Consider the following 14,614-nt stretch of genomic DNA (forward strand, 5'->3'; position numbering starts at 1 on the left):
GCCCATTCACTTGAACCGATCCTTAGATTGTAAGCTCCGTTGGGCTAAATAGTTTTGTTTGGAGGTGTTTCGCCCCCTTCTTTTAAGGTTCTGAGTTTCTTGCCAATTCTCCAATTTACAAATAGGTATAAAATACTTCTACAATGTGGCAGTCTATCATTTTGTGATCAAAAGATACAAAAAAAATTTAGGATGAAAATGTAAAAGTTCACTAATAAATTGTAAGCACAGGTCTTTTGTATTGGTTATCCATACATATATTGCCTTTCCCTAGCAGCATACTCCATAAGGTAGTGGAAGATATATAGTGTTGCTGATGCATGCTGTCACAGAGGTAGGTCTGAGCTCACCGAATTCTGTTTGGCAAAATAACCATTGCTGGACCAGTAAGACTGAAAGACAGCAAGCAAGCCATGCTGGGGAGTCAAACGGTTTTCAGATATCTTTACAGATGTGGCAGATTTCCTGGCTCCGCTGAAGAATATCACAGTTTCCATAGGATTCAATGGCAGTGAGTTGTGTAATATCACAAAAAATCCCCTTATAATGCATCTGTGTATATATGTATGTATATATGTAAACAATATATATAATCAATAAAAGGGGTTCCCTGCCTGTCTGAAAGCACCAGTTATAAAATAAATCCGCACCAATAAGCTATTGTTTTGCTACTTAAGAAAAGTTGCAAAATACCATCCGGTGACAACCTTCTGTTCTAGCTCTCAACCTGTATGCTCTTTCATGGCCAGTGCTGATCAGGTCTTTATTTTGCTTCTCCTGCCTTTATCTCAACCTTTCTGTTGGTTTCCTAATCCCAACAATGTATGCGACTTTCCTCTCTCCGTGTCCCAGTTTCCTATCCTGATTTTTGTTGTAGTCTTTCCTATGTTGCAGGTACCCCTGCTCTCTTTAGCCACGCTCCTTGTGATTTCCCGAACCCTACTATAATCCTGTCGGGTTTGGGTTGCTCCAATCTGGGCTTCTTTATTGCTCTTGATCTGATCATTAACATCCTCTCTCTGTCCTGACATCACCCAAATCCTGCCATTAAACCATAACAGAAGCCGGAACCCTGATACTAAAAACCAACCACATCACAGGGACGTTTGGGGTGAACAGAGCAGGTTCTTATTTCTATACTGGTAATTGTTCCATGATACACAAACAGTGTGTACTTACCAAGAGTTGGATCATAGTCTCCAATGAACCTCCTAGTGATGAATCTCACAGTCAACGCTGTATTGAAAAAGAAAAAATAACTATTTATATTATTTAGGGAAATATAATTGAATTGATAGTCAGTCATACTTAGGCTACGCTTATAGTGCCAGCAACGGCGTCGTCACTTCAAAACAATTGTATTGATGCCGTCGTGTGCGCTTATAGAGGACGCAACGGCGCTACCAAAATCCTTGTAGTCACTAGAATTTGATTTTGCATATACGGTCTCCCCATGTGACTGCCTATAAGCCAATCACATAGCCCCTCTGCCTTCCCCCTTGCTGACGTCACTCCCCTTGTAGCCAGCGACGTCTCCAAACCTGATTACAACTTTCGCAATGGCGATGGGTGACGCTATCGATCGCGTCGCCGGCACTATAAGATATTTCTTGTATACTTTGATATTCCTTTCTATAAAACCAGTTTGTATCAGTTCATTTTAGTTACGGTTATTTGCTCTGTCTGCGTGTCTGACGTACTTTTTTCTTTTTCTGTACAATGTATGTTATGCAAGACAGTTATTGACACTTGGTAACCACTTAATGTTTGCTAAATGTCAAAATTACTACTTGAATAAATAGAGTTGCAAAAAAAAAAAAGGGTGGGGGATTAAAATAACCAATAGTGTGGGATTTACCTGTCAATAGAAACTCCTACCTTTCCATAACTCCTTGAGAAAGAGCAAATTTGCTCGAAACGCGTGGGAGGAGGTCTCCTAGTCATGTTTGTTAGTATCTGTTTTATGTAGTTAAATACATTTATTTTATCATCCCACCTGGTGAGTCTGACTTCCATAGAAACTACGGTGGCATCGATCATCTATCTTCTTACTCACATCCGGATCGTGGCCACGCAACGGAAGGACGCCATTCACCCTTGGAGGTGAACATCCAACCAGAAAAAGAGGGGAACGGTTTACTGTGAGTACCTACTCTATCCGTATAGCTGTGCAATTGCAGCCGATCACCATACACTGGGAACGGGACTGCACACAGCTACTACCCCCATACCTCCATTAGGCTTGTTTCCACATGTTCCACTTACCAAATTACAGCACCAGCTTATTAAGCTAGTGTGCTATACCTGGAGTCGCCAGACGGTCTCTCTTCTTCTACATAACTGGGTTGTGGACTACTTTAGCTCAGCCCTAATCTGCTTGTTATTAAAGCAGCAGAACGTGAAATCTTATATGTTTCAAAATAAATCGGTTCTGTAGTATTAGATTATAGTGATTGTTTTTTATTTTATTCAACTCAACACCATTTTTAATGAGCTTTAAAGCATCTTTTCATTTCTATAGCAGGCTTTAGCCCACCTCCCCAGCAGTGCAAGATTTTTCCAACACTTTCCTGTTTATGATCATTTGTATCCAATGTTCCCAGCAGTTTGAGCTGCAAACTGTAATAATAGATAGTTACCTAAGTAATGTAGGGATGCATTGTAGCTGTTGAGTTACACTGACTGAAGGATTGATTGAAATGGAAAGGTGGATATTACGTTAGTCAGACAATCAGGATTTTTACGGATTTATAACCGGAGCACCAAACGATTGTTAGCTTATGTAAGAATGCAGAATGATAAATTGTCACACGCGCTTTACATATAGAAAGAAAAATAAAGAGTGGGAACGTACTGTAGTATCGCTGCTTTAATGTGTGTAGTCAGTGGTCAATGTGTGATGGTACCAAGTACCACTACTTTTACATGCACAGTCCAAGACTGCAATTACATTTGTTTGCCGTTATGATTTCCTTCAAAAAATCAATTAGCTATATATTTTTCAATACTTTCTCATCGTATAGCTATTGTAAACATGTTTCAAAAAGAAGGTGCAGAGAACTGAGCCCCAATATTGACCAGATTTGGAAGTTCTTGGGAGTCACGTACAGCACAGAACCACTGTTATTTTAAGCCACGTTGACCACTGACAGGGGTGACCAACTCCAGTCCTCAAGAGTCACTAACAGGTCAGGTCTTCAGGATATCCCTGCTTCAGCACAGGTGGCTCCACAGTCTCTCCCCCCCCTTTCCCCCCCCCCCCTCCCCACAATACACCTTCCTCTTATCTTGTACCAGGATTGGAATCCGGAGGAATTGGAGCTGAACGGTGTGAATTTCAGCGCTGGGACCCCTGCCCCCTCAGGCACTTACCAGTGAAAGATGCCCCAGGGATTCATGCAATATTCTACATGTGTTTTTAATTAAGAAATCAGTTATGTAGTATTAGATAACTTACATTTTTATTTTTATTTTTTTACTATTATTCAACTCAATGCTATTTTTAACCAGTTTTAATATACTGAGCATCCTTTGATATCTATAGCAGGTTTAGCCCACATCCCTAGCAGTGCAAGATATTTGCAACACTTTCCTGTTTGTGATTATTTGTTGCCAATATTCCCAGCAGTTTGAGCTGCACACTGTAACAATAGATGATGTTACCTAAGTAATATCAGGATACATTGTAGCTGATGAGTTACTCTGACTGAAGGATTGATTGAAACTGAAAGGCAGCCATTTAGTGAGCCCTGGTAAGCAGGATCTTTACTGACTAATTCCAGAAAAATTAATCAATCAGCAGCTTATGTCATTAGTTTTCAATAAAAGGTAATCAAAGACTGTATATATATATATGTATATATATATACATATATATATCATTTAAGTGAAGCTTGAATTGCTTCTTTAAGCATCGAGTTTTGGAGATATTACATTAAAAAAAATACTGGTTAGGGGAGGTGCAATGTGTCCAGGCAGAATTCAAACTATTTCAAGTTCAGGCCCAAGATACAGTACATGTGTAAAGCACAAGCAGTGATCAGAATTCAGAAAAATACAAAAGTACCAATAACCTCACCTCCCTTTACAGAAAGTCAGATACATTGTAAAAAGGCCCCACCTCCTTTCTCTGCTTTTAAGAATGGTTTCTGGAGAGTTGTAATCACCCAGCTGAAAATGATTGCGCTCCAGCGAAGCACGCATCAGGAACGCCACTCTTTATGCCACAATGATTACTGACCACCACAGTTACAGAAACATTACAAAGAAAATGAAAAGGCTCAGATGCTTTGGGGCATTTAATTGCTACTTCAAATCACGGGAAACGTATTTTAAATGAGATCAAGAGAAGGGAGAATCAACTCTGACAAGTACATCTGTGCTATCAACAATTCATACGGGACATGCTGAGACTGCTAAGAATGAGCAGGAATTACAGAGCACTGACGCAGCACTGACGCAGCACTGACGCAGCCTATCGTACCCTGATCTGGCGGTAATTGCCTTGAATGGCAGTGAACGCTGGATCGGTGTGCGATACTGAAAGAACGACTCCATGTTCTTTCATGGCTGTTTCTTTACTGCTTTGGTTACAGGACTCAGCAGTGTTCCAGCAGCGTTGTGTTCATAGCTTCTCTGCTGCTTGGACATCCCTAACAGCGTCTTTCCAGATGCTTATAAAGTAATCCTACATCTCCCACACATGCACCTAAGTACAATCTCTGCCCCCCCTTTCTCTGCCTTAGGGATTGACCCCGCTGCCTACTACAGCGTCCGCTGTGGTGGACGCTGCACGCACGAGAGCCCTCCCCTCAATGGCGCCGGGCCCGCTGCGAGGGGGGGCCGCAGCGCTGAGGCGAGAGCTGCTCCTGCTCTCAATAGAATTGAGACAATAGAATTGAGAGCAGGACTCGCGTCGAGCGATACGGCATGCCCCCCGGCGGTTCAGCCAATGAGGGCGAACCTGCCGGGTGACGTCATGGCCGCGCCCCCGTCACTCCCCCGCCACGCCCCCCCCCCCCCCCGGTCTCTCTTACTGCATCACTCTGCAGACCAGGTAATCGGCTGCACGCGCCGCCAATCTCGCGGGCGCGCGTTGCAGCTGAGTTACCGGGGCCTTAGCCTTAGGCTACGGCCCCAGAGGTCACGGCTGTACGCACGCCGGAGCGTCTGGCGGTGCATGCACCCGTTTCAGCCGCGACCTGTGGTAGGCGGTTGTGCTTGCAGTGGAGAGCAGGAGATCCGACTCAGGGGCGGGGCCATGATGTCACGCAACTGGTTCGCCCTCATTGGCTGAGCCACTACCGTGACGTGGCCAATGCTCGGCCGCCGCGCTAAATGACAAAAGTCTTGTCTTTTGGCCAAGGCGGTCACACATCACGCCTTGTGCGTGTACGCACAAGCCGACTGGGGCCTGCCCCATAGAGGGCAGTGCTGTGGTGTGTGGCGTGAATGCCGTAGCGCGTGCAGCAGTAGCCACTGGGGACCAGGCCTGAGATGGCTTGCTGGTCAGTATCTTTGTCCATTTTTGCTACGGGTTATGGCTACTCTTTGCATTTCTGCTGTTGTCCCAGATGCTGAATAATTGCTACTTCTTCATCAGCTGGCAGCTGATCATTAGCCGTTTCTCAACCTCTGGATATTAACCCCTCCATCGCCAGTAACACACAGCCTGCTCTGTATGTTTACAAGTCCAGACACTGGGAATCCATGGGTAAGATCTTACAGATACCCTTCATCAGTGCTTAACCAGACCAGCCAAAGCGTGCATTCACACCCTTACAGATACCCTTCATCAGTGCTTAACCAGACCAGCCAAAGCGTGCATTCACACCCTTACAGATACCCTTCATCAGTGCTTAACCAGACCAGCCAAAGCGTGCATTCACACCCTTACAGATACCCTGTATCAGTGCTTAACCAGACCAGCCAAAGCGTGCATTCACACCCTTTCAGATACCCTGCATGAAGCTGTATTGTTGGGAAAGTTGCTTCTTTACCAAATAACCAACACACTTTTGCTACATTATAGATCCACGTTTTTCACCCTTCATCTTCAAATAAGAAACAATGACTGCGCCAGATTGTCAAAAACAAACCTGTGATCAAGAAAAACTTCATGCCGGTTTACTGAATAACCCCCTACAACTATCGCCCAGGGAAGTCAATGGGCATTTCCATGCAATAGTGCCCCGATCGGCACTATCACAGGCTCATAAATAACCCCCTTAAAGTCACCCAGTGGAAACGGGCAGTTCATTTGCCTTCGTTTCTGCACGTCATTTCTGGATAACAGAACAAGGACACAGAAACATTCTTGGATCGTACACCACCAGCCGTTACTTGATGCAACAATCATCATCACAATTGCAAACGGTATTATAGTTGACTAGTCGCACATTCCTTTATGTGTCTGGGTATCTGCAATCTGTGCCCGCTTGCAGCACGACAAAACAATCTGCTGTTTACCAAGCAGTGAATCATCTGCCTCCCGGCTTATTACAAGGTCGCGTCCAAACAATTCCATGTTACTTCTGCATTGTTTATAGGAATTTTTTAGATTATATTCATTTGACAAACAAATCTCCGCTCAGTTGCCTTCTCTCTCTCTCCATCTCTAATATTCTCTCTCTGTTGTTACTCTATAGAAGAGATTCCCTAAGCCCCAGTGTGGGTTACTGCCCGGCGGTAACTGATGATGCAGTCAATGGGAGTTAATGCGCCATTGGAAAAACCTACATCGGAGCTCAGGGAATCGCTTTCTGAGTCTCCCAGTGTGTACAGATAGCAAGACTTACTGACCCCAGCACCACAGACGAAGAAGGTCCGCTGCGCTTGGGACTGTCTTTGCCCCAATCGAACTGCGGAGGGTCCATGCTTTTTAATGGGACATCCCCTCCCCACCCCCGTGTGTGGCAGCGGCACTGAAAACAATAAGGCCTCGTCCAGGGTGGCGCTGAACACGTTGAGACAATGCACGTGGCCTGCGTGAGCGGGCGGGCGCGCCTTCACGGCGCTCCGCCGCTTGCCGAGCAAGCAAAATTGATTTTTCTGCTCGCAAGTGCGAACCAGCTCCGTGATGTCGTTGCCGTGCCCCCAGACGCGCGCGCACCTAGCCGGCTAGGAATCGCCCGGCCGGGCGCAGCACTGCAGCGCGCCTGTTTCCACCCTGGACGTGGCCTAAGCATTGCTACACCTGTCTCTGCTGTCACTCGGAGCCCCCCTCTTCCAAGCCCCTTGGGCCCCCCACCCACCCCTGCTGTATTTTTGGTACTACAACGCAGAACCTCTTTTGCAGGAAGCTTCAGGCTGACCTTCGTGTCACGTTCCGTAAACATTATACATATTTTCCGGATACACAATTCCTTTCTGATTACTTGTTTGTTTTTGATCGCCTGTTTCCTTCGGCAGTGCACGAGTCTGTTTCTTATAAGTCCCGCCACTAGAGACATTGTTGATTATAAGTATTAGTTTTTTTTTTGTTTTTTTAAATATAAATACATCTAAAAAAATGAATTTACATATTTTTTTTTCTACACGCACGCACGCACGCACACACGCACGCACGCACGCACACACACACACGCACACACACAAATTGATTGTGCAAATAGACAACTGTATTTTTCTATGAAATATTTAAAAACAGTAAAAATCAGACGTTTGTCTTTTGCAAAGGGTGCCACAAAATAACATGTCGGAGCGCTGCCACTTTTTAGAAGACATTTATTTCTTTAGAGGGGAACAAAATAACTGTGTAAAAACATTGTCCCAATTTATGTTTTTGTATGTAATTGTATTACTTTTATTCTCAACAAAGGCCAGATCCTCAATACACTTTTAAGTGACTAAGAAGCTGTTAACGTCACGTTAAACAAAAATGTATTTCCCCTCCGGTTTGATGCAAGGGGGTCTCCAGCTCTGAACCGCGTTAATTTCAGCTCCGGCCCCCCCAATTCCAGAGATACATGCAGCACTGTATCATATAAGTATCTCTGTTAAGTGTAAAAGCTCCACGCTTCCTACTGGGCCGTGGGAGACATATTGGGTGCCCAGCTGGGGCTGCTACCAGGGGCAGCTTCTCAGGTATGTATCTCGGGAAGCAGAGGGTCTCAGTTGCTGAAATGAATTTACTCTCACAGGTGTGTTCACAGGTATTGTATCTGTCCACATGGTGAAAAAAGGAATGTTTGCGGTGGTATATAAGTCACTAGGTACTTTACCGAAATAGGAGTTTCTCTCTGTTTTAGGACTAACGCCACCTATAGAGAAGACATACTTAACGTGCCATTACTGACCGGTAATGCCATGTCGGGCTACAATACTGTGACATTAAGCCTATGCGAAAGCGTTTAAAAAAACGCCATTGCTTTTGCATATAATTAGCTTTGTGGATATGCGTTAACCACAGCGAAAATAACATACACTACGGTTTTAGGTTAGATGACGGTGTAAGCCCTGAAAAATAAAACAAAACTGTGCATCTGGCCCCAAGTTTGCAAGATAAATAAGGAAAAAAACTCAGACTCATTCAAACTCCCACATTTCATATTAAACATAAGTCACTCTGTATAGATACAATCTATTGTACCATTTACAATCTCTAAGCAGCAGCACCCAACATCCCCTTATTGCAGTGTCCAATTAGCAGCCTTAGAATAAGCTTTTGTTTCAGTGTCCCCTTTCATGTGATGACAGGTGATGTGTTTATAGAACGCTGACCTCACTTTACCCAGAGACCTTCATTATCTTAACTAGTAGTGTTGAATATTTGGCAGCATATCAGCTGAACCCTGTACAATACCAGACTGCTAACGTAGTCTGGAATTTGTGTATTCTGCGCATTTGTTTTTTAACTTTGATCTTCCGTTTGGAACATATTTTATGGGGGGCTCTGCCTTTAGCTATCGTAAGTGGCGAGGATGGAATCCGTACTGCTGCTGACATAAAAATAAATCGTTAAATCAATTCTTTCAGTCAAACTGGAGGCTGGCTCTTTATAGGAATTCATATTGATCAGAAGAAAACCTGCAAAGATGACCACATTATATAAACACAAATATGAATGACCATTTATATGCTGGTGCATGATACCGCACAACTAATTAGACCAGTATACAAAGTAGGTCAACTCTCCATGCATTAAACTAAAGATAATGGGGTTATTCATTAAATTGAGATAGTGCCAATAGGGGAACAATAGCCCAGAAACTCCCATTGACGGCAATGGGAGTTTGTGTGATAGTGCCGCGATTGGCACAGAGTGTAATAAATAACCCCAGTGCTAAATGTCTTGAGAAATGTGAGATCAGCCTGTTTTCTTTTCTTTCGAGCATCCCTGCAGTGATTTTACACCCGTTAGAATGTGTCCTCCTAAAATACAGATAACCATAGCATTTTCTAGACACATATATACTCTCTTAATGCACATTCAAAGCCTATTGTGGGTACTGTAGTTCATTCTTGTAAAGCATCATCATTGAAAGAAAATGTTAAAAATGAATAAGTAACACTATTATTGTGTTGCAATACTCGGTACCAATGTACATTATCCCATGCTTCCCCCCAACCCCCATTGAAATAATACAAGGTATGATTTCTGCTAATTTCAGGGTTATTAGCATTTATTTACAATTAGCCAACATATTCCCCAGCACTGTATCAAAGGGTGTGAGAGCCAATAATTCAATGAACCCTGTGTGTGCCCCAAGGCGCAGCCACCAGGTCATGGGACCTGGCACTCATGGGACCTGGCATCCATGGGGTCCCATCAAGGTAGTAGGTACGTCCTGCCCTTAGCGTGCTCACGCCCAACGCCATCTGTACTGCAGGGAAAAGGGAGGATTCCACCTCTTCCGTTTCCGGATGAAGGGAGACAGCAGTCACGTGATGGCGGTTTGCCCTCTGGCAATCAAACAGTTAAAACCTCATCATACACTGGTACAGTGTAGGTACTGTAAGGAGTGACCTGTTCAAAAAAGCTTACAATCTAAATAAAAATGGTATGTCAACGGGTCTGATAAAGCAGCACCCATACAGTGAAAAGGTTTTCTATAGCAATCTTTCTCAGGTGGAACCTTACAACATAAATGATGCATTCCTTAGTGTGGTGTATACATTCTGAAAATGCCACCACAATGCATTGTATTTGTTTATTTCTAGTTCTCTATATTTAAATACAGATAAACACACGATTGTATTATAATTAAATATGGTGGTATTTTTGTATGGAAACAGGTTCTGGAACCCTAAGCAGAGAAAAAGGAGTTTTTCATAACCACTATAATAAGTTTATTAATGCCTAAACTGAAGAAAAAAAAGGTGCTAAAAAAGTGTGTATGTACACACACACAGGAAATGAGAACTTCAGTTTTAGGTGATACCTTTTTTTATTTGGACTAACAAAATAACGTATCAGCTAAAACTGAAGTTCTCATTTACTCTGCACTATCACAACTGGACCAACACGGTTATTTCTACTGAATTCATTATACGCACACGTTTACAAAACCTCCATCCCTTAAACCTTTTAACCACACCTATTTTAAAATTGAAATATACGTTGAGTAAAGTGAAACCTTTCGAGCTTCTGTATTTTAACCCCTTCACTGCCAGAATGGCCAGCCACGCACTACAGAGCAATAAATTATATAACAAAAACCCAAAGCATCCGCAGCACTCACTAGTCCATTTAAATTATAAAATGGGGTTTAATTCATCTCACCAGCATCAGGAGCGAAAGGACCGGGAGGTCCGAAACGTCGTTCCCCTTTTTCTTGTATTTACCCCTGATGCTGGTGAGATGAATTAAACCCCATTTTACAATTTAAACGGACTAGCGAGTGCTGCGGATTCTTTGGATTTTTGTTCTATCCATTTCTGTTGCTGGATGGTGATCCTGGCTGCACTGCAAACACCGGGACTATAAGATAAGTGATTTGTCCTATTTTTGTCCATTTGGGTGCCCTGAACACACATGAACACACACACGAACACACACACAATTTACCTGTTTTGCCTACAGCACTTTGCCCCAGCACCACAATGCGCATGGTCCGTGCAGGAGTCAGGCTCCAAGATCGCCTTAGAGGACGTGGTAGTGGAAAGTTAGAGGTCATCCTATATGTATACTCTAAATGCCTGATGAGAATCCTGTTCAATGAGACAAACTGCTAGATTATGGCTTTAGCATGCATGCTACGGTGTACGGAGTTGATGTCCCATACAATTCCCTCTCTGTAGCTGCGCATTCTGGCTTGGCAGGGAGTAAATACATTGCTGTGTTCCAGCCAACCTCCTTCTCTCCAAACCCAATATTTCCTGCCTACTACACAGTCTATTCCCGCCTCCTATTCTTCTGGCTGTCGAAGCAGAACATTACAGGGACTGTGCTGCGAGCCTTGCTGGCAAAGGCTGGAAGAGTTTGGAAGCAATACGTAGTTATGAAGTGTCACTGGGTCACGCTGAATAAGTGAACTTGTAAGGGCTCTGTTTTTAACCCCTTGCTGCCAGATGAGTGTGTATGTAACTTTTCATTGTTTAATGTAGGGTTTCTCAAACTCGGGGCAGCAGACCAGGGGTGCTCAACTCCAACCTCAAGAGCTCCCCAACAGCACGGCAGGATTTAAGCATATCTCAGCTTCATCACAGGTGGCTCAATCTTTGACTGAGCCACTGACTGAGCTACCTGTGCTGAAGTTGGGATATCCTTAAATCCTGACCGGTTTGGGAGGGTCTTGAGCCCCCCATGCCCTATATCACTGGCGGTTCTTTAATGGTATTCCACAACCACCCTTCTGTGTGGAGCAATGCATTGTAGACCCTTCCAACACACAATGGAATAATATATACTTTTAGGCAGATATCTACAGCCCTTGACTGTTTTTTTTTATTTTTTATAATCACTGCCAGCCTGCGTGCGTTGAAGACAACCCATGATTTAAAGAGGCAATCCAAGCAGCTTTTTTTCCTATACAGGATTGAAGCAGGGGATCTCCAGAGCTGAAACCCATTCATTTCAGCTCTGGGGGGACCCCCTGCTTCTGCAGGTACTTACCTCCGTATGGGGCGGTTGCCATTCCAGGGTTCACTATATGGCTGTTTTTTAAAGATCCCAGTCCCTGCGGGCCAATAGGAAGCTGCCACCTCAGTCAGTGCAGCTTCCTATTGGCCTAAATAACGAGGAAGTTGAAAACGGCAGATACTTGCCTCCGAAGGGGAGCCCAGTATCTCTGTAAGTAGGGGCAGCATCGGGGTTTAAATTAATGGGGTTCAGCTGCGAAGACCCCCTGCTTCAACCCTATATAGAAAAAATGAACCCTCACCCCAAAAATAAAAACCTACTTGGATTGCGCCTTCCATAGGTTTGATAACCCAGCAACCCCAGAACGGAAAAGCAAACAGTGAAGAACCACAATTTATAAGATGTTGTACCAGGAAATAATACATTACCGCTCGTTTTCAAGTATTCCTGGGCACAGAGTTATGATGACAATACATAGTTACATTTAAAGACCTTTCACGGACAGTTAGTGATAAATGTTTTGGTGTTCTGTATGTGACCGAGGCAGCTGAATAACCGAGCACAGACAATATCATTACTGCGTGTTTAGGGTTCAAATAACAGATGAGAACTTCCTTCGTTAATGAGAGGGATATCATATTGAAGTGGTTAATAATCAGGAGAGGGAGGCCTTCTTGAACATTTTATTTGCCCTATAATTCCACATTTCCCACATTGTACTTTTTAATGTAGGTTCTAATCTTCGCTCCAAAACATAAAAGTTACAAAGCTGAATTGATCAGAAACTAGTTTAAAAAAAAAAAAAAACAACAACAAAATAGGTTTTAGAAAATCACAATAGTAATCAATGTTGACTCCTGGGGAAAAAAATGCTACTCATATCTGCCATACATACAACATTGGGTTTCTAAGGCCTCGGCCATGCTCCCTGCTGGCGTGCTGAGGCGCAGGGGAAGCAGGTGCTTTCCCTGGCCTTGCGGTTGCTTACCGCACGCGCCGTCAGGGGGCGGGCGCGTCACTGGCCGGGGGCGGGCCAGTGACGTCACGGAGCTGGTTCGCCCTCATTGGGCGAACCGCTCACGTGACCGGCCTGTCGCGCCGGCAAGCGGGGGAATTTTCAATTCCCCTAAGACCTGCGCTTCCGCAAGCGCAGGTGAGCCCCTACTAACGCCGCTCTAATTGCGGCTGTAGGGGCTCAGTGCTGAGCGGGAGCGCGTGTCAGCACGCTTCCGCCAGCAAGCGCTAAACATGGCCACGGCCGTATGCAGATAATTATAATGTGATTATTCAATATTGTATCTGGATTAATAATAGAAAGGAACAAAAAACACTTTCTAAAGTAACAAACACCACTCTTGTAACTAGAGACGTACCAGCTTTGCAGCCATGTTCTCCAACCAATGCGAGATGTGCCCTTTTTTCGCCAATGTGCACAGTTCGCTCAGGAAATAGAAACTCGATGCCATCACATGTTTATTTACGAAAGAAAAAGCCCTATTCCATGGTCTCTATGTTGTTTGAATTGATTCTCTGGTGATATTCGCCAATTTCGCTGGAAGTTCAACATGGCCCAGTTACATTGTCTAAATTTTTTGGCCACTAAAGTTCGACAGAACCGTACGCGAATTTCAGAAGTGTTGTAAACGTTGAAGCAAATCTCCGCAAGTTCGCATATCTCTACTTGTACCTATTATTCTTGGTAGGGTGCAGTCTATAAGCTGTTCAACACTTGGGTGGCGCAACAGTAGAAGAATCGCAAGTATATTTTGATATATTGGAGTGCTCAACAACAGTCAAGCCACCCCTAACAGGTCAGGTTTTCAGGATATCCCTGCTACAGCACAGGTGGCTGTCCTCGAGCCACCTGTGCTCAAGGGATATACTGAAAACCTGACCTGTTGGAGGGATGGGGAGAAGAGGTATCCAGGACTGGAATTCAGCACCCCTGCTCTATGGCATATTACTAACCTGATTAAATAGTTGGGCCATCTATTCAGACAAGGCCATAAATTGCGAAAAATGTATGAAGAGACAGAGCTTATGTTTGGGTAGGAAAGGCTCAGCATGAATTAATACATGGGTAGCTTCCTGACTACTGTAAAACCATGGACATAGGCGCAGAAAAGGAATAGTAAAATCACTTTGGAGTGAAGTGTTGCACGTGCGTGTTATTTCCCCATTAATTCATTCCGGTTACACCTGCCATACAGACGCAGCGACCAGTATTAGATCACTTGCCCTGGAAAATCTGGGGCAGTCTCACAGTAACGCCTCAACATTTCTGTGAGATTCCCAGTGCCCATCGTATTAACACAGCGGGGGGTCCCTGCAGTCCCCTGGGAATGTTGAGGCATTTACTGTGAGATACCTTAGTTTTTACCCAGGCAAGTGATCGGGTACTGGTGGCTGCATCTGTATATCTTGCTAACACGGCCTTTACAGTATGATTTTGCTCAGTCTTTTCCAGGCAAAGCTGACATCGGGACAGGTGGTAACTCAATCCTCAAAAATCGCTGAACCGCGACCCATTCATTGCTGCGCCTCTATCTGTGCCACCTGAATGAACCGGTACAACAGTCAAAGATCAAGAAA

At 44.1% G+C, this 14,614-nt stretch overlaps 1 protein-coding gene across 1 annotated transcript in view; it reads right to left on the reverse strand.

Moving 5' to 3' along the window:
- The window catches only part of LOC142464237 (ras-related and estrogen-regulated growth inhibitor-like), a 28,021-nt gene extending 16,598 nt beyond the window's left edge, over nucleotides 1–11,423 (reverse strand). The window contains exons 1-2 of the mRNA XM_075567643.1: nucleotides 11,009–11,423; nucleotides 1,180–1,236 (exon numbers count right to left, since the gene is read on the reverse strand). Of these exons, the coding sequence (XP_075423758.1) occupies nucleotides 1,180–1,236; nucleotides 11,009–11,117 (166 nt within the window). The 5' untranslated portion in view covers nucleotides 11,118–11,423. The remainder of the gene's footprint in view (nucleotides 1–1,179; nucleotides 1,237–11,008) is intronic.
- Between the last annotated feature and the right edge of the window lie 3,191 nt (nucleotides 11,424–14,614).

This window comes from Ascaphus truei, chromosome 12 (genome assembly GCF_040206685.1).
Source record: "Ascaphus truei isolate aAscTru1 chromosome 12, aAscTru1.hap1, whole genome shotgun sequence".
Classification (NCBI taxonomy): domain Eukaryota; kingdom Metazoa; phylum Chordata; class Amphibia; order Anura; family Ascaphidae; genus Ascaphus; species Ascaphus truei.